This window comes from Nyctibius grandis, chromosome 10 (assembly GCF_013368605.1).
Source record: "Nyctibius grandis isolate bNycGra1 chromosome 10, bNycGra1.pri, whole genome shotgun sequence".
In the NCBI taxonomy this organism is placed as follows: Eukaryota; Metazoa; Chordata; class Aves; order Nyctibiiformes; family Nyctibiidae; genus Nyctibius; species Nyctibius grandis.
In genome coordinates, this window is record NC_090667.1 from 18,160,250 (window position 1) to 18,183,450 (window position 23,201).

A 23,201-nucleotide genomic window follows, 5' to 3' on the forward strand; every position below is an offset into this window, starting at 1 on the left:
GGGTGCTGGATTTCAGACCCAGCTTTGGGTAGGTTGGTGCCAATTTAGCAAAGCACAGAAACCTCTGTGTCCCACAGACTTGCTGTCCTGGTTTTGTAGGGATAAAACTTATAGAATCACTTTTCTGTTACATTTTGTTTCAGTCTGTGGCCAGCTGTGGGATGGTGATCAAGGCCGTTAGCAGTGAAAGCCAGGGCAGCTGCCCCAGGCTGGCCCACAGGTGTGTTCTGTAACATTAATGTCAGGGTCACTATAAATGGGAAAGCTGCTGGGGCTGGGGGGCTCTTTGCATTGCTCTGCTCTCCCTTTTTCTCCTTCTCCTCTCCTCTTTTCTCAATGGTTACTATGCCTGGAGGGACTTGGCACCACTCTATGAGGTAAGTATAATTTTGTGTCTTTTGTATTAGTATTGATATTGGTTTTCTTATTTTATTAAATCTGTTTAAATTTCAACCCTCAAGTCTGCCTCCTTTTCCCAATTCCCTTTCTCGGTTGTGGAGGGGTCTTGGGTGATAGAACAACTGGTTATTGTTTAGCCCTGGGTGCAGGCTGAACAGAGGCACTTGCAGCGTGGATGAGGCAGGGAAGCAAAGTAAGTTATCTACCAGAAACTTGGGATTTTGCTAACAGCTTTATTTCCAGGATGTCCTCAGGTTCAGTTATTTGTGATGCTTCATAGTGTGACAGTAAGTGCTCGGGACCAGGGATCTTTTTTCCTTTTTCTGTCTTTTAACATGGATCTCATCTAAAAAATATTCATTGGAGGTAAAAGTGTATCCCTGGGACAAAGTTGCTCCCCATTTGTGACAGCAAGGTCTGTGCTCTGCTGTTGGAATTGCAGGAATCCTCCCCTGTCCCCAGCACTGCTGCTGTGCTGGAAAAGTTACCGGCTGCTGCTGCAGGGCAGGAGACATGTAGGTGAGAGGGACAAATATAAAGCTGCCTGGAGAATTTTTTTGGCTGAGCATGAGACTTTCCTGTAGCTGCTTCAGCAAGCCACAGAGGGCTGCGGGCGGGATTTCACAGCTTCCCCGGGTGCTGGCCGGCTCCGTGCACCCAGGAGCGGGGCAGAGCTGACCACGCAGCCTAAATCCATGCCGTTAAAGCAGCTCTTGAAAGTCCGTGTGATTGTACATGTGGGTATTAGAAAATGGATGACAGATCCACTTAATTAAAGTTAAGCTTTGGCTCTTGGGGATCTTAGGCCACTAAGTGTATAATCCTGTGTATTTTAAGGGATTAAAGCATTACATGAGTTGTAGAAGTTAATCGAATGTATAGCAGTTTTAATTTTTCTCTGTTAAAATAGACATATTTCCATGTCCTGCTACAAACAATACAGTATTTGCAAGTAGTATAAACAGTCTGCCTGGAAGAAGCTGAGTTTACTTTTAAAAAAAAATTACTTAAAGCACAAGCCTTGTAAGACTAGGCTGTGCTCAACAGACTCTTTATAGTGAACTTGTAAATGTCTGTCAAAATAATAAATTACTGAGCGCTGCATTAGCGTCTCCTCACAAAACCGAGACCCCTGGAAGCACGCTCTCCACCTGGACACTTTGCCTGTAAAATAGCAATGAAGCAAACACAGATGCATGTATCTCCACAGGGTATTTGTGTTAATTTAGGACAATTAATGGCATCAGCTACCATGGAGTTATAAGGGGAAAAATGCTGGCAAAAAGCAATATGAAAAAGTGTTTTTGTGTGGACAGGCTGCAGGGTTAGTTGAGAAAGGGCTGTCTGCTCTCCTGGAGCTGCCAGCACAGGGCAGGCAGGGAAGCCGTGGTGGGAGGGCAGGGTTCAGCCTCCATATGCTCGGGGCTGAGGGGAGAGGAGGACTTTCTGGACTGCAGCTCTCCACGGCGCCGGCTGGTTGCACGTTAATGTACCTGTATGTGTGTGTTCATGTAAATACCTACAGGGACTGGGGGCTGGTGCAGCAGCTGTATATGCCCAAGAGATCCTCTGAACTACAGCCATGGGGAATGTTATTTTTCCTGTCCCGTTGATATTTTCAGGATTTCAAACACTTTATTTTCTTGTGCTAGGAATGAAGGAACAAATGAAGCCCACTGAAAGCTTTCCAATAAAACAAGCAAGCCCTGGGCGTGTGGCATAGGAATGGTTTGTGTCAGTTTGCTCCCTGACCCCTGTTTCTCACCTTGATTTCCCCTGTTGTAGAGCTGAGGAGATGAAATATTGAAATGGGTTCTGCCCAGGGTCTGCTTACCCCACTGGCTAAAAAACCAGTTATTTCCCCGCCCTGTGTTATAATGCTTTGTAGAAGAGGTTGACATTGCAGCTACTCGGATGGAGAAATATCTTTTAAATAGTCATGCGAGCTGTCTTGTGTTAGGAGATTACCTAAACACCACATAAGCAAGCATGTATTTTAGGAATTATGTTAGTATAACGCTGTCTGTAATTATTTGTGTATAAAATTGGACTTTTAAGATAATCTCTTTTTCCAGGCTGCAAGCCAAGCCTTGACCAACAAAAACTTCCCAGGAACTGCTTGAAGTCCCTGTTGGATGAAGATTTTATTATGAAATATGAGGTGAAAAGAGTCATCCCACCCAGTTCCCAGGTAAATTCAGGTGCAGAGCTCTCCCAGCACTAACCATCTGTGCAAACAGCCCCGCTAAGCACATGGGTTAAAGGCAGCTTTGCAGAATCCCCGGCTGGATACGTTGCAGCTGTGTTAGGGGCAGACGAGGCCAGATGTGCTCCTGTGCATGGCTGCAGTTGCGCTTGGTTTTGCGTGGTTTATGTCTTCTTTGTCCACTTACACGTGTATGTGCAGGCAGTGACCTAGCGCCGCTCTCTCTAGGGAGTCCAGGCAAGGTCTGAGTACTTTGGTTTTACTGTTTAGCTAAAGACAAGCCACGACTGACTTTGCTATTTGACAAACATGGATTATGGCTTGTCAGAGGAAGCAAAAAGGGATGTTTCAAGAGGGCCACTCAATATCTCTCATGGGCCATTTGGGCAGGGGAGGCACAAGGTTTGAAGAAGTCACCGGCTGTAAAATCTCACGTGAATGTTGCGTGTCTTGGCAACCTCCAAATCTCTGAAGTGCTTGCGATAACATTAAGGATGTGCCCTTTCAAATTCTTACTGTTGGATAGGGTAGAGATTCACGTATCCAAAAATGCAGCTTGTTGCACAGACCAGGTCATCTGTCTGTGGGACTTCACGTGCCACAGTGAGATCTAAGTTTAAAAAGAAAACATAAGGACTGCTTAACTGTATGCGTTAAGAAACATTAAAATTCTAATGTTTAACAGCAAAGATCTGTTGGAAAAATAAATGTTAACCAACTCCAAGTTTTACCTATGTTTAACATGTAAATATTAAGTTTCTGGGTCTCTTCAAAGTCTACATAATATCCCCAAGTACAAGTTATTCATTAACTGATTAAGATAAACCGAGTTTTCATTTGAAAATCTGCTCTTTCCAAAATGGAGGAGAGAACGTTGCTCGCTTTGATGGTCTTTTCCTCACTCGTAGTAGTAGCAGAAACTTTTGCTCAAAAGGTATTTGCTCTATTTTTTTTTTTTTAACAATATCTTGTTTGCTCATTTGGTGATCTGGTGGTATCGCGGTAGCCGGCCAGGTAACACAGGTAACTCCACTGGTAACCACCACCTGTGAGCCTCGGGTGCATTGTGTCATGATTTCAGAGCTTTGGGTCCCTTTAAGGCCTTTTTGGTTGGTTGTTTGGGCTGTTGGAGTACAAATGTGGCAGGAGAGCATTTGCAGATGTGTCTGATCATGCTCTTCCCCAGGGATGTAAAATATAAAATTTAAGGGATCTGTGGGTCTCCCTCGGCCACCGGATGAGGTTTGGATCTTGACACAGTGCCGTTACAGCAGGACCAAACGAGGACCCTTGCAGTGCCAGGAGGTGTCTGACAGGCGTTTAATGATTTATAGGGAATGGAAAAGGGGGGAGTAGACAGCTATTTGTACTGTTTGGAGGAGTAAAATGTGTTTTGTATCATCTCAGGGTGCATGCGACTGGTCTTACTTTTAAAATATCAATATTAGAGAAACGGAGGAAGCCTTATGTTGGAAGGTTTTTATTTCTGTTGTGCCTATTCAGAAAAGTGTGAAATACAACCGAAATGCAGGCGGGTTTCTGGGAGGCAGGGACAGGCCTTGTGGCTGCTGCAGGGGTGGCCAAGGGCTCTGCAAGAACCTATGGATGTGGTGTATCGGCCTGCGGAGCCTTGGGGAGCAGCCGCAAATCGCTCCCCACTGCTTTTGGGTACACACCCGGGGCTGGTCCTGTCCTACCTCCTTCCCCAAGGGCACAGCAATGCCCCACACCCTGCTGCACCCCGCTGTGTGCTCGTTTGTCCTGGTCACAGACTAAAATGCTGCTGGGGCTGGGCAAGCGCAGGGGATGCAGGTCCCCACCCCTCACCCACGCAGCATCCCTTCGGCACGTGGTGATGTGGTGGATTTTGCACAGAGTAAGTTTTGCATGAGGCAAGCTCCTCCTGTGCCAGAAGGATGCTCCAGGGCAGCGATGGCCACCACGTGCCTGCGCTTGCCCCAGTGAGCCACGACCTGGGGCTCAGGGCTCCTCAGTCATGGCAAAACCTCCCCTCCGAAAGTGCCACGGGCAGGTTTGAGCATGGCAGGGCAGCAAACGTGAGCAAAGGTGTTCGGGGATACCCAGAAAGCCTTCGGAAAGAGACACTCCTGGGACAGACAGCCCCAGCCTGGGCAGGGAGGGCTTCAGCTGGGGGTGGGCAGCAGGAAGGCACGAGCAGGGAGAGGTACCCAAACTGCCAGGATCAGGAACTTGTTCTCTCGATGGATGTTTTGGGGTTTTATCCCATTGTCCTGGATTGTCAGTAGGCAGCAGGACATGGAGCATGCTCCAGCAACACATAATGAAAAAAGAAACATTGTCTGTGGCATCTCCTGCCCCGAAGCCCGGGCACTGGTTACAGCTTTGTATGGAACGACCATGTTTAGCTTGATTAAACTTTTGAATTTCAGCCAGTGCCCTAACTAAGAAGAGGCCAGTGGATGCTATTCATTGGTGAGCAAAGTACAGGAGATGAATTATCAAAATAACTAAGGACCAATTAGCCATTCAAAAGATTTGTGAGACTGGAAAAGTAAAAATAGAAGTGTGATGATCTGCTTTGATCCTGAGCTCTTTTATTTTAATAAACTCTTGGACTATTGTGAGGCTAGTGATGTCCAGATTAACCCTTCTTAGTGTCACTGCTGAAACACAGGTAGGGCCTTTAAAACAGACATCTCAAATGCAAAAGGAGGGTGTTTACTCAGGCAGGTGCTCTGGGCAATTCCCAGTCCAGCCACACTGTGCGATGTTCCTGGGCAGCTCCAGGACAATGTCGCCCTCCCTCAAGCGCTGGGAGCCCTGGAAGCACCAGACCAGGAGGAACAAAAGCGCTCAAAGGGCATCCGTGCTTGTGCAACCAGCGAGGGGTCGGAGGCCCATGCGGGGTTTCAAACCTGCTAAACATCCTATGTGACACAAGGCACCGAGCTGAAAAACATGCAGCAAAGTCAACAGCTGGGAGAGCAAATAAATGGTCACGCAAAAAGTGAGCAGGTCTCTTTCCATGGGTCGAGCGCTTAAAGAGGCATCTGATTTTTCTGAGGTTGATCTTAAGCGATGTTTTGGGGTGACACAGCAGGTTCTTCAGAGTACACTGAGGAGTGAAGAACACAGAAAAAGGCTCAACAGAAGCCTTCTGGGGCATGACAACATACAAATGTAGCTGCAGGTCTTGCATGGGGCTGTGGTCACAGCTGCAGAGATGGGAATAAGCAGATGGCCAGTCTGGTCATGAACAATTCCACCTCTGCAATTCCAGCCGGACCTTCTAACAGTTCATTCCTTAATCAGACTTTTCCAATAACATCACCCAGTAAGGACTGCTTAGGAGCAAAATCTGAGTGTTTCTGTTTCAGCCTGTTTATTTTCTTTCCAGCATGCTATTGAAATCTACAGCCTCCACGTGGACTGCAAGGTCACATCGCGATTTGCTCACACCATCATCACCAGCAAAATTGTCAACCGAGCTAATGAGTCCAGAGAGGCGACCTTTGAAGTGGAGTTACCCAAGACAGCCTTCATCACCAACTTCTCCATGTAGGACCAGTCCTTACCTGTGGTGTGAAGGAGGCAGCTCTGGGGGCGGGAAGGTTTCATCTTTCTTTTCAGGAAGTGCTGAGCAAAAAGCTCAAAGAGCTGAGCTTTGGAGGGTCCTGCACAAAATGCTCTGTGGGGCAAAGCAGTAGGCAGCCACACAGAAAGAAGTTGCCCAGGGCAAGGCTGCCTGCTGCACAGGGTGGGTGACAAATGTGCCTGGTGCTGGTGTTTCTCCTGCTCCAGCCTCCCCAAGACCCTGCAAGGAGGAGGGCTGTGTTGTGGGGGTGGCTCCTGGCATCCTCCTGGATGGGGAGGGATGGGGAAGCCAAGCTGTGTCCCCTGCTCATGCCCCAAGGGCCACAAAGACCAATGTTCCTCTTGTTTCTTCCCCCAGCGCTTTCCTTCTAATATTAATTATTTTTTATGGAAACCTAACAGGTCCATTGATGGTAAAGTGTACCCGGGAATAATAAAGGAGAAAGCTTCTGCTCAAAAGGAATATGACACTGCGGTCTCGCACGGTCAGAGCGCCGGCCTCATCAAGTACGTTGCTGTCCTGAGTAAAGCTGCTCCAACGCTCTTCCTTGGCCTCTCAGTTGGCTGGGGGCGGGTGAAACCCTGGAGCCAGCCACCTCTCAGGGGGGATAAATGTGGAAAGCAGCCTTGGGTTCTTGTTGGGAGGGACAGTGTATGTGTGTGTGTGTATATATATATATATATGAGTTATATCTGGTCCTGCAATGGGCTTCAGTGGGACGTGTCACTGTTCAGTGCTGCCCTGGGACTTGCTGTCACCCAGGAGCACCTTGCCAGGCTGGGATGATGCTCAGTTGTTGAGTCTGCTTCCCCACAAGCACAGAGGACCATGGCACTTGAGCAGACATCACGTTTTCACAGGGTATTTAATCTGTGCTTCCCACATATTCAGTCCCAGTTCTGCTTGATCCCAGTGTGAGGCATGCAGAGGTTTCTGCTCCATTTCTCAGCCTGCATATGCAGCACCCACAGCACGCTAATGTAATGTATGTCATGTATGTAATACCGCCTGCAATGTAAAAAATCTTCTTTATGATGAATAAGATTTACTGCTTCTCTTTTTTTATTTATTCCATGTGGCCCCTTGGTCATTATTTAGCACAATTCATAAACTTTGGCCACCACAAGCAAGCCTTCCCCACAGGAGGTAAATCCCTGTTCTCCCCCCACCAGAATAACAGGCAGAAAACTGGAGCAGTTTCACGTGTCCGTCAGCATCGCGGCCGCCAGCAAAGTCACTTTTGAGCTGATGTATGAGGAGCTGTTGAAGCGGCAGCTGGGGAAGTTCGAGCTGCTGATCAAGGTCCGACCGAAGCAGCTTGTGAAGCACTTCCAGGTGAGCTGCCCCGGCGAGGGCTGGGCACGGAGCAGCGCGGGGTTTTTCAGGCATGGCTGTGTTCCCTCGGAGATGCTGATGCCGCCTTCTTCTCTGCTGCCAGATCGATGTGCACATCTTTGAGCCTCAAGGCATACGCTTCTTGGAGACCGACAGCACGTTCATGACCAACGAGTTAACTGAGGCGCTCACGAAAGTGCAGAACGAAACCAAGGTAGAGCAGCAGCTGCCAGATGTTACTGCCCGTGGCAGCTTTAAGTTATGTTGCTTTAAATATTTCCTTCTGATTGCTTTGCAGGCTCATATTTTATTTAAGCCAACGGTAGATCAACAGAAGATAAATCCTGAACTCGATGAAACCCTCCTCAATGGTGATTTTGTTGTGCGTTATGATGTTAAGAGAGGTGCCACCGCGGGTGATATACAGGTAAAAAAGAAGTAAAAGTTGTTTCAGATCGTAGGTATGTCTGAATGTGAAGTGCAATCAGCAGAACAGCAACATTTACTTTGAAACACCCAGAGTGACAGGAAAAGCTATTTCCATTAATCTGGGGTCAGCAGGAACTGATGGCAATGTTGAGTACATCTCCAGGGACACCAGATACATTGCAAGAACGGATCATCCATGGGGAAAAAAAAATGAACCTTTCAAATTTTGTTTCAATACCAAATCTATATTGCCACTTTATAGATGTCTCTTTACATTCTTGTTTTTATTATTTTGACTAATCTAAGGTGTATTTGTGGCTTGTAAATGAAGTTTAGAGGAATGTGATTTATATAACTATTAAAATGACTGCTTGGTTTTCCCTTATTTTTTGTAACAACTGAGGCATAACTAAAGAGAGCAGGAACTTAAAAATATTTATGGACCAATGCATATCCTAGGGAATACAGTACATTATTTTCTGTACCATTTCACTAATGAAATATACAGGGATGTGCTAAAAGATGGCAGTCACAGCCAATAGGTGCTCATAGGTGATAATAAAGAGGGAACGTAATATACAGTGATGATACAGATATATCATACATATAGCACTGAGGCATAAATATATATATTTTACATATATATATATAAAAATAGATATATATGCTGTTCTCTTGTAATTCGCTCTCTACCGATAGTCTCGCTTCCAGCTAGGAAATATATTTTCACAGTTCTTTGATTTGGACTATCTAGAAGAACAGAATGCTGAGCATGCTCCCCCTTCTTGCTATGCCAGAACGTTAAGATGCAATATTTATTTATTTATTTAGATGTAATTTTATACATGATTTCACATTCTGTATTTCAGATTGTCAATGGGTATTTTGTGCATTACTTTGCACCCCGTGAAATGCCAGTGTTTCCCAAAAATGTCATCTTCGTTATAGATCGAAGTGGCTCCATGGCAGGCAGAAAAATTGAGCAGGTAACTTACCTCGAAGTACTGACCTCTGCTTGCATCCGGCCCACATGCCGGCCTTTTGGGGAAGTGACTGTGAATGTCACTTTTGAAACGTGCTGGTTTTGTACACAGCAAAATTTTCAGACCTATAGAAAAGCTTGAAGAGATGTATGCACAGATTGAAGCTATTAAAGGGCAACAGTTTTCTGATACAGCTGTTCTCACAGGTATCAAACATTAAGGCAGAGAGCACTTTTTCTGTCTGTATCTTCGCAGAATATTTTGCTTCTAATTTTTTTCTTTAATGAAGTTTAAAGAATTAATTTGTCTGTTTTACCTTTATTGATGGCTCTGTGTGTAGCTTTGCTAAAGAGCAGACAAGCCCGCTATAGCCCTCATAGGTGTTTTTTTGTGTCTGTAAGTTAAGTGAATTGGCCATTTCTGATGGTCTGAACCTGAAAAATACCATTAGGACTAAAGAAGGGCAGTGGACTGCATCTCGAATAGTGCTGTAGAGAAACTCCCTTATTACACTACAATTCCAGTCCCAGTCCTGGCAGAGAAGTAGAAATATTCAAAGTGATTGTTTTCTCCTTGGAGCAGACGAGGGATGCCCTGTTGAAGATTTTGCAAGACCTCCGCCCAGAAGATCATTTCAGCTTTATCACCTTTAGCAGCAAAGTGGCGGAGTGGAAGAGCTCTTTGCTGCAAGCCACTGCAGAGAACGTGGCGAGCGCTGCAGGATTCGTGCAAACTCTTTCTGCTAGTGGAGGTACAAGACTTGTAGATGCTTGTAACCACAAACATGCACCCAATATAATATTTTGCTTAGAAAAAAAAATTATTTTTATTAGTCATATACTGCCACAGAACTACTGTCGGTGCTCACAAAGCAAGGAAGTTTTTAATTCCTATAAGTGATGAGTGGGATAGAAAGGCTGGTTATGGGAGTGGACGGATTGGTGACTACACTATGATATGGATATACAGAGAGATCATCATGTCACATCTATGAACCATACAAGCCATCAAGTTTTGTTTCAGATTTTTACAACAGAGATGGCTGGAAGATTTCCCAATAGCACATTTTTTTTCCACAGAAAAAATGGCAATTCACTCAACATTTGGCAGCAATTTGCTGATTTTTTTAATATCAAAGGTCCCCTTATAAAATAAAATGCACCCACGGTTACACTCCCATGTAAGCCACACTACAGACACACAATAGTCAAAACAGGCATGAAGCACTTCACTTGCTGCATCACTCAGTGTACTTTGTTTTATTGTTTTGTTTTAAGCACATCTAAAAGGCTGTATCTCCTGTTAATGTTATGCTGTTAGTATTAATGTATGTTTTCTTATCCCAGTAGCTAAAACCAATAAAGCCCACCCGTGCCCAGCTCTTTTCCTTAACTTCTCAAATAAGGCTAGGAGACTTTTCTTAAATGTAGGTTAACAGATGGCAGTGTGATTATTTAAGCACTTTTTAATGTCTCTAGACATGTTTGTGTTTCCTATGACATATGTGCGGAAAATGCTCCCAAAAGAATACTCCAGCTTTGCCACTGCAATATAATACACTGTAATTAAGCCCAGTGGGCTAAACCCCTAAATCCCCATCTCTCTGAAGGATTACTTCCTGCAGAAAACTTTAAACAACTCTGCGGGGCCTCTGCAGACAAAGTGCACTGATTTCTTCAGATGATCATCCTTTTAGGTGAGCGATGCCTGCTTTCTCGTTACAGGCACAGATATCAATCGTGCCCTGCTGACTGCCGTGAGCGTGCTGGATAAAGCCGAGAGGCTGCCAGAGCGGAGCGTCTCCATGATTATTTTGCTGACAGATGGCCAGCCCACTTCTGGTGAGTAAATGCCAGCCTCACTCCTCCCTCTCCTTGATTTTTTTACCTTTTACACTTGCATCCCAGATGTTGATAGACACCACCTGTGTTTCAGAAGAGCGTTGGTATAAGCAGGTTGGGCTATCGCTGGGTCTGCGTCAGGGAGAGGATGGTTACAAGAGGACTCTGGCAAGGGCTGTAAGAAGGGATGGCAGAGCTTGCCTGCCCATGACTACACGTCCTTTAGCTGGGAACTGTTTTGCTAAATACCATTGCTTTCCCGGTTTATAAACTCAAGGGAATTGTTGGAGATACTCCAGGCACAGCTGAAACGGGAAAGTAAAATACTTAGAGCCGAAACATGGACATTTTGCATATATTATGTATGCTCCCATCTGAGAGGTATTGCTTCTATTTCTCCACCCTCCTTGCCCCAAACTTGAGATATTTTCAAGGTGCCTCTTGTTTTATGTTCTTTTTCGTGTCTAGCTCTCAACTAGCGATCAGCTGTGATAGCACAAACCAGAGGGTTGAGATAGAAATATTGGGTTAAATAAACAGTAACTCCCAGTGCAATGGCACAAACATCACTTGTTGTGAACAGGAGTTTGTCCAGGTTTTGTGTGGCACCAGCATCTCTCTGAGGCCAGCAATAGTAATTCAGCTATAAGCCCTCTAATAAGATCGGTCTGCCTTTCAGATCGTGTGATCCGTACTGCTTTGGGGGTGGTTTATTTGTTTGGGTTTTTAAATGAAATCAGCTCACAGTGCTGCCTGCTCGGCACAGCCACAGTGAGTCTCAGATACCCCCAAGCACATTGCACATCCACAAGCTGGCTGGAAATAAGGCCAGGGTGTAGTGCCAGGCAAATACATGCAGCATTATTGCAGACACTGCCTTCCTTGGCAAAGTAGGCTGAAAGGGAAAAATCTGAGCTGGTCCCATGGTATTGCTACAGGCAGTGGCAGTTCCTGCCTGGAAAGGCTGGCAGAGAAGCTCTCCATACAGAGCCATCAGCGGCTCTTCAAATGGGATAAGACTATGGTGTGAAAATCTTCTCTCTTTGTCACGCAAAGGGGCTGGGAGAGAAGCCTGGCTGGGTTAATTTGCAGTTTGTCTGAATTACACCATTAGCCAATCCATTCGTCTCTGAATTCATGCACATAATTTTTATGGATGATTCTTGTCTTCCCAGTGCTTGATCAACTGTTTCCATCCCTTGCACTGTTAACTTGTAGCGTGTGTCCCTTTTGTCCTAAAAACCTCCTCTGGCCCTCGTAATCTTGTAAAATATTTTGGACTTAGCCATGACGACGTGAGTAGAAGTTAGTAAAAGTCACTAAGGGGGAGAATCAGGTTCTGGCACTCCAAATGCAGAGTGGTGCTTTCATGTCCAATTCACTTAACAGAATTCTGTCCTGTATATTTTTAACATTTTATTCTGAATTATTTTTAAAAGACTTTAGGCAAAATTTTCCATTAAACACGCTGCTGCCTTTTTGTACTTTAAAAAAACAACCAAACAAGGGTATATTTTTGTTTCAATTACAGGTGAGAATAATGTGGAAGTAATTCAAGAAAACATTCAGGAAGCGGTTGATGGGAAATACGCTCTTTTCTGCCTTGGCTTTGGGTTTGATGTCAGTTATAAGTTCCTGGAGAAAATGGCCCTAAGCAATGGGGGAATAGCACGTCGTATATATGAAAACGCTGATGCAGCCTTGCAGCTCCAGGTCAGGACTAAGGAATATGCCAGAAAAGCCATCTATCAGCTACAGCTTATGTCTAGTCTTAGCAGCAAACCCACAGATTTTCTGAGATGAAGAGTTGGGTTTGAGTTTATCTGTTAATTTTGGGGAGGGAGGAAGGCAATTTTGGGGTACCTGAGGGTTTGTACCCTAACCATGACTCAAGGTTGAAGTGCTCCTCAAATCAGCTGCATTTGGACAAACCTGGAAACTCACACATTCCTGGGCCTCTGCAAAAAGACAAATTGTTCAGGGAAGGTCATGGTGGAAAAACTTCCATTCTTGGGTCTGATTTCAAACCACTTAGTCCCACCATTGGAAGCTGTTCATTATGGTTTCCCTAAAAATCAGAGGGTAGTTTGAGGCACCTCCAGGCAAACTGGCTCTGCAGTACCACCAGCCTGGGTCTTTCCTGCCCATCTGGAAGAGGGGTTATAACTTTCAGGACATTCCCTTTTCTGGGAAGCCACTTCGACCTGTTTTGGTTGGATGTGCAGAGACTAGAATTGCTTAACGCCAGCCCCAGTCCAGAAAGAGAAAGATTAATCCTCAGTATTAGTCAAGTTTGAAAAATCAGATGTGAAAAGTGGCTAAAGCAAAACACCTCACTGGGTGGGATGGTGATAGCAGGGATGCTGCTTAGGTACTTGAGTTACTGTGGGTAATACAGTTTATATGGCATCACCAGCCTAGCTGGAGAAGGTGTGATGAACCTTGGGAAGAAACATATATCACAGAATCACAGAATCAACCAGGTTGGAAGAGACCTCAGGGATCATCGAGTCCAACCGTTAATATATTTTTTTCTAGGTTTGTAGCAGCTTACACTGCTAAAGAAAAAGCTTTGCTCCCTTCTTTTTAAGGGGATTTTAGACATTCAGTGTATTGCTTTGCATACTTTTGCAGACATTTGTGTGCGCTCTCTCTCTTTGCTTCTCTTTAGGGCTTTTATCAAGAGGTGGCTACCCCAATATTAATGAGAATTGAAATGCAGTATCCAGAAAATGCCGTAGAGGGATTAACCAAGAACAATTTCAAGCTGTTTTTTGAAGGATCTGAAATTATAGTATCTGGAAAAATTAGCAATGAGCTTGATCTTTTGCCAGTAGAAATTAAAGCTCAATCAGTAAGTGTTTAGTTTACTAACTGTGAAAAACATATCTCCCTTCTGTCTTTTATGGTTCAATAGGAGACTTCAGGAAGCCTTTTGTGTGCAATATATGTTCTCTACATTTGGGCATTCAGCTTTTTTCCCATTTTAGGGAAATATTTGAAAATTCAAACAACTTTCCTCTCCTGAATTTGCTACAAAAGAAAAACTTTGAAGTATATCCACAAATAAGCAAACAGCAATTTTAACCCCTTCAAAACCATAATATTTTGGCCTTCCAAGCATTTTCAGGAAACTGGTTTGTATTTTTAGAATGAAGAAGGCAATCTGAATTGCTCATCACAAAAATGTTGAAATAGAACAATATAATTATCTCCTTTCTTCAACATTGTTTCAAGTCCAGAAATACATATCCAAAATACATGCTCCTTTGGCAGACTGGAGTTCCATTTTCCAATGGGAAAGGACAAAATTGAAGGATAAAAAGGGGACTTTGGTACTGAAAGATGTTCTTTTAAGTCTAATAATGCAACTATAAAAGAAGTCTGGAACTGTTCTTTTGATGGTCAGTTTTCTCCCACTTCAGCATGCTAGTGACCTGACTCTTAAAGAAGAAGCAAATGTCAAAGAGAAGGAGCAAGTGTTTCAAAATCAAAGTTACATCTTTGGAAATTTCATAGAGAGACTGTGGGCTTACTTAACCATTCAACAGCTGCTGGAAAAATCGTAAGTTATTTTAATGTTTTGTATTACGAATTTCTAACTTCTTAAAACATAAATTCCTTATTCACAAATTATATGATTGGAAAACACAAAGAAACGGAAATATTTCTGCAGATAATATTAAAAACATAGTATACTGGAAGAATACAACACTACTGTATGAGGAACATGAGGTGCCTTTCAGTTTATGATGGCACTGTATCATTAAATGTATATATATGTATATACACATATGAAAACATAATATAAAATATTCTTTATGACGTTACTATGAAAGAGATTTTAATTGCATGGATTGTGTTGAGCTGCTGTTACTCATCCAGAAATATTGCCTGTAGATAAGTGAATGGCAATAGCTTGTAAAGAGAACAATAAATATGTCCATACAACATTTCATAGATCATGTATCTATTATTTTTATATATTCGAACCATATGTAGGTTCCAGTGTTTTAAACAATTAAGCATCTCCATAATTTCAAGCATGTGAACAGCTGAGTTATCCCAATAAGACCTTTCAATAATAAAAATTATCTGTTAAGACACAGCTAATATGAAAGAGAATCTGAAGACGACCTGCTCATAGTCTCTGTATGTTATTTCTTCATCATTAACACAGACTTTAGTATTTCAGCACAAGAAGAGGACCAGAAAGCCCTGGAGGCACAAGCCTTAGAGCTGTCTCTGCGGTACAGCTTCGTTACGCCCCTCACTTCCATGGTGGTCACCAAACCCGCTGGCCAGCAGCAGGCGGAGCTGGCAAACAAACCCACCGAAGCTGGTAAATGGGGCATTGAACAGCCCTCCTGAAATGTGCCGATGTTATTGATGATTTCTTGTCGACCTCCAGTATAGGTTCATTTTATAGTGATGTGACACAGTAATAAGCTACATCGCAGGCAGTAGCTCAGGGATTAGCTTCCTTTCGAAATAAAACCTATGGCATTTTTTTAAAAGGTGAAGTGGTGAAACGGGCACTACTACTGAAATGGAAAATAATTTGTTTAAATATTAACTAGAAGTAATTTAACAGTTGTTACTCAGCAGTCCTGCCACTGCAAAGAGGTTCTGCACTTTTCTGTCAGGTTAAAGTGGGAAAATGAAAGCAGGGGAGGAAAGCATGCCATTGCTAGGAGTCTTGCATGTGGTCTGTCTATCCTTTAACACAAAAAAGGCTCATCACCTGAAGCCCAACACCCACTTGTTCCCAGTTTTCTGGTTTGCGCACGGGTAAAGTCATTTAGTGTTGACTGTATGACACTGACCTGTCCCTCTTCTTTGTGTGTAGACAATGAGAAGCCCAGCACATTTCTAGTAGGAGGTAAATGTTTTCTTCTTTTGCAATAGCATATTTCCATAATAGTCTCTAATGGGGAGGGGGGAAGAGAGATAGAGCTCGTGGTGATTGTTCTATAGAGGGGAAGTATCTGAGATTTGGAAAAATACGTGAGCAAAATGTAAGCACTGACTGCCAAGGTCTGTGCAGGGTTTGGGTGGATAACATGGTCAAAGGGAGACAACCTTCCATTCAGAAAGTCTCCAAGGCCAGAACTGTCTTTACTCATGAGGAAAAGTAGTTCTTCAAGTGAACAGTGCTAATGATGTTTTCTGCTTCTTCCTACCATGTGTGAAGCATCTGTCAAAAAATTAAGCTTGAGATATTTTGGAATGACTTCTGAGGATGATTTAGGTATTTTTTTTCTCGCTTTCTGGAAATAATAGATCTGTTTGCATATTCATTTTGTACTTCCAGCATTATTAATCTGATAATCTCAGCTATGATAATGCATCATAATAGCAATGCTTTTGTAGGTGAAGAACCCTGTTTTTGCTCTAGTTCTTCCACAGAAATGTATTGAGGGAATTATAATGCTGCCCTGTTCTCTGAAGGTTACCTGTTTCAAAGTGGCGCTGGGGACTTTAGTAGAAGAAAACTCCCTGGCCAGAGGCACGGCCCAGTGACCGTCCTGCCCTGCTCAGGAGCACGCAGGGCTTGGCGCTGCCCTTCCCTCAAAGCTCCCTTTGGCTGCAAGAGGAGAAGAGTTTGGGGCCACCTCTGCAGTGTGACCTGTTTCCATAGCAGGGGCCAACCCCTACATCAGTGTGGTGGTCAGGCAGGCATGGCTGCTCGAGGGCACAGGGATGTCTCCACTGCATATGGGGTTGGTGCCTGCCAAAGCACTGCTGAGCACTGTTGCTCTCCATCGTGATGGCCCAGCATGGCTGGAGTGGCTGGGGAGGAGAAGGGGCAAACAGGATGCTGGGACCAAGGGAGGTTCTGATGTGCTCTTTTGGGTGTGGTCGCAATTTCTTATGTTGAGCTCATGTGATTTGTAACTTCCAGTAGCAGCTCCTGTTGGGGGCTGCAGCACTCCAGAGGGACCATGTTGTGAGCCTGTAGCTCCGCATGGAGCTGGTCCCTTTGCAGAGCCTCCTGTGCCAGGTGCCCCCTCCACCAGAAGCACCTGCCCTCGCACCAGGGACGGGCAACTCCGCTGCACCAGCAGCACCACTCCCTCCCCGTCCCCAGACCTCTAGCAGACTGTCAAATCCATTTTTGTAAATCCCTTCCTCAAAAAGCTCTCAGCAGTTTTTGTCCATTTCCATCCTTTGGCTGGAAATATTTTCCAGGGATCAGTGCTCATGCTCTGTGGACTTTGTTACTGCGGATGGTTTACTTTGGGAAAGGAAGACAGATGCAGCTGGAGAATTACAGATTTGATGTTTGAAACACTCCAGTAAGGTATGTAATACGATCATGAATAAAACACAGATACTCTCTTTTTTTTCTCCAGATGCTTATAGAATGAGGAGTGGATCACCTCCTGGTAAGTGCTCCTCCTCTGTTTTTATTCAGAATAATTTTATAAAGGTCATTTCATATGTAGGTTCATAGCAACATTAATAAATACATTTCGATTGTGGCTGCCCACTTGATACACAATTTGGTTTTTATTAGATGTATTTCAGTCCACAGACATTTTATAATGAACTATAAACTTCTGAAAACAATCTTGGTCCCTTCTCAGAAATAAAAATTATTACACCCCCTGTAAATAAATATAAAAGATCTGGAAAAGCATATATTAGTAAGCTGAAGGAAATGGGTGTAAAAAAAAAAAATTTCCCAGTCCTGGGGTTTGCTGTGTGAAGCCAATGTGGGGCACAGCCCTCGGCACGATGACAGTGCCTGTCCTGCCACGAGGAAATCACAGGGCACTGAAGAGATGGAGGTCGGCATCGCCACGAGCTCCCACAGCGCAGAGCAGAGAAGGCACCGGCTGCTGCCTGCGCAGGATCCGCACACAGGCACTCGTGGCTGCAGCCAGAAAAGTCCGTGGGCAACGAGCGGGAGGGATTCCCTGTTTTGAAGGGTGGGGAGGGGGATGCAAGACACCACCCCAAAAACACCAAAACATTGGAAAAACCTTTTATTTCAGGTCGATGGCGCTCTGAGCCCCAATCTGGCAGCAACAAGAAGCTGTTGTCAGTAGGTAGTTACTCACAGTCGCACGCGAGAGCAGCTGGGGTGGGTGTGCTGGGCTCAGTGGGGTGTAGCGGCCGTTGAAAACGCAGCTGTAAACCCTCCCGCAGCGCAGGCTGAGCGTGCCCCAGTGGCACGGTCGATCCTAACAGAAACAGGCACCGGAGGTTGTGCTTTTTTTCCCCATTGGGACATCTTGTTTAAGCAAAGCTCTCTGTAGAAGTCAGTGAGGAGCTCTGCTAAAAAGGCTTCTGTCACAGTACCCTTCCTGGTTAATTAGCTGACTTAGAGAAAAATGTTTCATTAAACTCTTCTTACTAATTTTAAATGTTTCAGTTGCTAGGCTAAGAGACACAACAAGAGCACAACCTCTTGGTAAGTAATACATATACTAATCCCATTTTAATAATGAATATAACTGTAATGTACAGTTTTACATACAATAATGTTTTTTCTGACTGCATCAACTCTATGGAAACCCTCTACCTCTTCTTGCAAACCTTGGCTGGTTCTTTCCAAATAAATGAACAATATCGCTGTATCCCATGAGAAAGCCTCTCTGGCTCGAGGCTACAACCACCAACAGAAATGTAGTACAACAGATCATCAGCCTCAGGTTTTTTTAAGGGTTCATTGTCCTTAATAAACTCTTAAGTTTAAAAATCTGTTGTTTTCATTCATATCAAGATGCTGTGTCTGGGTGTGCTTCTCAATAATTATTACTGTGTTGATTTTAATCATTCTGTTCTATAAAAGCTATAGCTAATATTTTAGGTATAAATTGATCAAGTAATTTTGCTGTGCCTATCCAAAGGGCACAGGCTAGATTTTTCTTTGCATGCTAACTTTGTTCTGGCTTTGCAGCCAACGAATACCCACAGCTCCTCTTGCAATTACCCAGACAAAATGAAACGATCTGTTTAAACACTGATGGAAAAGCACAGCCCTCTGTCCACCTGCTGTCGGATCCGGAGCAAGGTGAGTGAGCCTGATTGCCTCTGATACCATGGACAAGGAGAGTACCTTTTGTCTGAGAGAAGTTGGTGTCTTCGGGAATAACCTTCTTTCGTGAAGGGCCAGATCACACCTGCTGCCCTGCAGCGACCGGAGAGGCTGTGGTTAATTTTTCCTTTCTATTAGGCAATATTAACTTCCACTGTGCAACAGCTGAGGGCACTTCTCACAGGTCTGGTTGTGGGTCACCTCCTTCTCCTCCTGATGTCACATCCGTGGCCTTTAGGCTTTTCCCCTGCCCAGCCCTTGGGGGCTTTGGAGCATGCAGAGACCTTAAACCCCATGGTCCCTACATGCTGACAGAAAGATGCACGCTCTTAACGCACTGCAGTTTTTCCGTGGCCCTGTACCCAGAGGATCCACAGCCCCAGGCGCCGGTTGTTAGCTGCTCTCATGGAGCAGAGCCACCTCCGTGAGAGCACGTGGCAACACTGCAGCCTCGGGGGCACGTGGATCTGAAATCCAGGGGTGCTGTGCCTCCCAAAATTAGACTTGAGACCCTTAAGTTGTTTCAGCAACAAAGCTGAAGCAGTTTTATTAAGATCATTTGTACCTTAAAAGCACAGGCACTTGACAAAAGTGTGTCAATGTTACTAAAGGACTCACTGTGACGGGGAAACCCGGGGACAGAACAAATCACTTTGTGCAGTTTGAGATTACCTACGTGAATCCCCCCACACGAATCCACATCTCCACGGATGAGATCGTCCTAAGCCACAATAACAAGAGCACTCGGCTGCCATGGACAGAGTCAGCCACCTCCACCATCCAAGGGTAAGAAACATCGCCCCATCCTTTCCCAGACTTCAAAATGTGAGTCAGATCTTTTTTTCATCCAGACCTCCACTTTCACACGTGCCATTTGCTTCAAGTAAGTGCTTCCAAATGTCCTTATCCAGTGAGTAACTCGGTGTGAGTGGAAGCAGGATACCTTCACAATCTCCCACTTCAAATACTGCGTTAAAAAAAGGTTTTGTTTTAAATCTCCATGCCTGTATAAGAGAATCAAACCAACGGCACCCCCAGCCTGCCTTTCTGCTTCGATGTCGGAGGCAGAACATTTATCTTCCAAACAAAAGGACCCACTGTGGCGCATAGCAGCCCCCATGCCACCACTGTGCTGCTGCCAGCAGGCACTTCGAGTTCCTCCAGCCACAGAGCGAGTGCTGCAAAGCGATGGCTTTGACGTTTACTGTCTCTTTTATACAACATTGGCTCCACACAGGCTGAAGTTTTCTTTCTCCTCAGTTTTGGCAATAACTCACATCTGGGCAGCGGGCGTTTTTTATGGGAAGGCATATAAAGTGTTTGAATAGTTGTCTGTAACTAAATGCCCGCTGTCGGAGAAAGGGTACTTTAAATGTAGACTTCTTTTTCTGGACTAATTAGAGGAGGATCCTTCACTACCACAGGAAAGAGCTGAATGTAGCTAGTTCCACCAGCTTTTCTTCATTGCCGGAATAAACCTTGGGGAGGATGTGCTGTTGGTCTGGGGCAGACAGGACACGCAGCACGCCCTCCCTTGTAGGCAGTTCTAGACAATAACAGAAGTCCTAAAACAACTGCTTTCAATTATTTTTGTAATCCAAACAGAGCCAAGAACATGCTGGATTTATGCCCCTCGATAATTTGTCATCTGCCAAGCTTCAAACCAGAACCTGAGCCCTTGCAGCCGCAGCGCTGTGTTACCCCAGGGTTTTGTCTAACCTGAACTGCAAGGGAGACCAATGCTGGTGGATGTTTGTGTTCTGCAAGCCCACCTGGGGTCAACATAAAATTGATGGGTTAAAGAAAGGCAGGGTCTGAAAAAACTTGTGAAATACTTTTTTCTTGGCTATTTTACTTGTTCATAAAATAGATTGAATTATTTTATCTAGTCTACCTTTTTTTCTCATTAAAATGACAAAAAAAATATTCTTTTTTTTCCAGTCCAAGCATTTCTTGTCATTATGGATAACAAGGTGTTTTCATCAGCAAAAAGTTCTTCTCTGTTGGTGTATTTGCATGTAACCTGATATGAGAAAGACCTGTTGTGCAGCATAGAGAGAAAAGATATGCTACTTAATATTTTCTAGCTTAAAAATAACTACCAACAGATCATGAAAAATGCAATTGCAAAGAGACAAAAGGCAAAAATTAAATTCTTTAAATTAATTAATGTCAGCTTGTTAAATACATGTTCTTTCTTCATATTCTTCTTGGAAATAATGTCATAATTTACTTCCTAGGCTGAGAGTCTCAGTTGAAAAGGAAAGGAGCGTTACAGCATCACTGCCTGATACAGTCACAGTAAAAATTTCCTTTGTGAAGTTTCCGGACGATTTCCTTGGGCTGTATTTCTTGAGCACCGACCGGTTTTCCGACAAAGCCAGTGGAGTTCTGGGTATGTATCAGTACAGATGTTCGCAGCAAAGAAGAATGATCTTTTAACTAAGCTCCTGCAATGAGAACACGGTGCTTTTTTTTGAGCCACATCATAAGCCCTTGTTCAGGGGTTTTGCTTCCCTGGGTCCTGACAAGCTCTCATGACAAGCAGTGGCCAGGCAAGGCAGCAGGAATGCTGAAATTCAAGGGGTTCTAGAGAAAGTTTGCATTTAATTTACTATTTTCAGACACCTAACGTCACCTTTTACTGCACAGCAGCCCAGACCCTACTCTGCGAAGAGGGGAGGTCTTACACTGGAAATGGAACATAATGCCTTTCCTCTCACCAGTGGTACAACCCTAAATAGACTAATATGGGGACAGAAAACATTAAAAAAAGACCAAAATAATAGTTGGGCTTGACCTCAACAGTGCTGTGGAATGACGTAATTCATGCAGCAAATTCATTTGATGTCAAATAATAGATTATAAATAATGGACATAAAATTGTAAACAGTCAGGGTTAGAAAATGAAAGTCAGCTGGTCCCGAGCAGCTCAACTCCAAAAATCCTGACGGGACTAAAGTTGAAGTTGTTTCAAAAACTTTGCAAACAGAGAGGCTGCATATTCTAAAACCACCAAAAAAAAGTGAAAATGCATCGGGGAAAGGCTGAATCTCTCTGTGGAGGAGTGTTAGGGATAACAGATCGCAACAGAAATGCTGGAATTTTCTTAACTTACTAAGGGAGCTCCCAAATGCGGTCTTTTTTTTTTTCATCGTTTGTTTTCTTTGTGAGGCAGATGGCTGCTTCCCTGGTGTTATTTGGGTTAAAACAACAACAATACTCAGATATTTTGTATTGTTAAATAATTTGTGTGTCTGTTACTTAGGTCAATTTTATTCAAAAGCACAATTCGAGAATAATTCCAACATCAATCAGAGAGCTGACGAAAGACTTCTCAGTGTGTCTGGATCGGAGCACAAAGTTATCAGGTAACAGAGACGGGCTCAGGGTGAGTGATGTACATGCTTGGAGATGTATTTTATCAGCTAATACCAGAGCTCAAAAGAAATGAAACTAAGGGAGTGTCTGTCTATAAGAATACACCTCTTTGGTGTAAATAACAGGAACTTGTGCTTGAATTCTTCCCTAACAGCCTGAATTTGTTGCTTGTTAAGTGGTGCTGCTGGACTCAAGGCTCCTATTTCATAGAGGGGGAAAAATCAAAACCTGGGGCTACGGTTTGCATAAAAAATGCCAAATAAAGTAAGGTTCTTCTGCCTTATTTGCATGGATAAGGGAGGGTATTTCCTCAGTTGGATTTAGCACGAGAAAAATTTTTACACTTAATTGCTTTTAGTAAGTGTCTGTGATGTGGAAGAAACGCTGTGAGTGTGCAGCATCTGCTCGCTGTCCCTGGGTGTCCCCATCACCGTTGCCTCCAGCTCTGGGAGTGGAGCGGTGCCAGCTGTGCCCACGCACAGGCCCTCTGACTCCTGGTACCATCTGCAAACATAAGGCTGATCCTGGGCCTGCCCTTTGCTTCCTTTTTCACAAATTGTTCTTGTTTTGATTTTGTTTCAGGCAATACAAGAAAGATTACAGGCTTGAGTCAGCCGGGGATCCTGTGTCCTGCTGGTCACTAGATCTAACTCCCTAGAAAAGAGTATTCCGGGAAAGAAAACTATGCAAATGATGCTCTTGAAATATTTTTGATACTTCCTCTCATCAAGAAAAACCACACAGTTAAAGCCTTACCTGTTCCTATAGATAAATGTCACATATATTTTACCTTGAAATAATTATACTTTCAAGATGAGAATGTGCTTGCTTGTTGTTTCTTATTTTAAAATGGTTTCTAGTACTCCATGTGGTTATGCTGTTGAAGATTTATGTGAATGACTAAATAAAATTGACATTATCAGCTCACAGTTTGATACGGACACACAGACTTAGGTCTCCAAATAAAAATAAGTAGGGCATCACCCAATTCAACAAATGTGTC

General features: G+C 44.0%; 1 protein-coding gene across 1 annotated transcript; it reads left to right on the forward strand.

The window, feature by feature from the left end:
- The first annotated feature begins 3,464 nt into the window (after positions 1-3,464).
- On the forward strand, positions 3,465-22,856 carry LOC137667736 (inter-alpha-trypsin inhibitor heavy chain H4-like). Its single transcript, XM_068408785.1, has 22 exons — positions 3,465-3,539; positions 5,985-6,145; positions 6,584-6,688; positions 7,355-7,517; positions 7,621-7,731; positions 7,816-7,944; positions 8,816-8,932; positions 9,512-9,680; positions 10,654-10,770; positions 12,302-12,483; positions 13,442-13,624; positions 14,196-14,335; positions 14,958-15,112; positions 15,620-15,652; positions 17,127-17,159; positions 17,772-17,825; positions 18,152-18,190; positions 18,680-18,793; positions 19,429-19,603; positions 21,058-21,212; positions 22,086-22,188; positions 22,781-22,856. Exons 1-22 carry the CDS (start codon positions 3,465-3,467, stop codon positions 22,854-22,856), a joined length of 2,589 nt encoding a protein of 862 aa, XP_068264886.1.
- The last annotated feature ends 345 nt before the right edge of the window (positions 22,857-23,201 follow it).

Coding starts and splice junctions, on each gene's coding strand:
- LOC137667736 (XM_068408785.1), top strand. CDS start 3,465: ATGGAGGAGAGAACGTTGCTCGCTTTGATGGTCTTTTCCTCACTCGTA. Junction 13,625..14,195: donor TAGAAATTAAAGCTCAATCA/GTAAGTGTTTAG, acceptor CTCCCACTTCAG/CATGCTAGTGACCTGACTCT. Junction 17,826..18,151: donor CAAGAAGCTGTTGTCAGTAG/GTAGTTACTCAC, acceptor TAAATGTTTCAG/TTGCTAGGCTAAGAGACACA.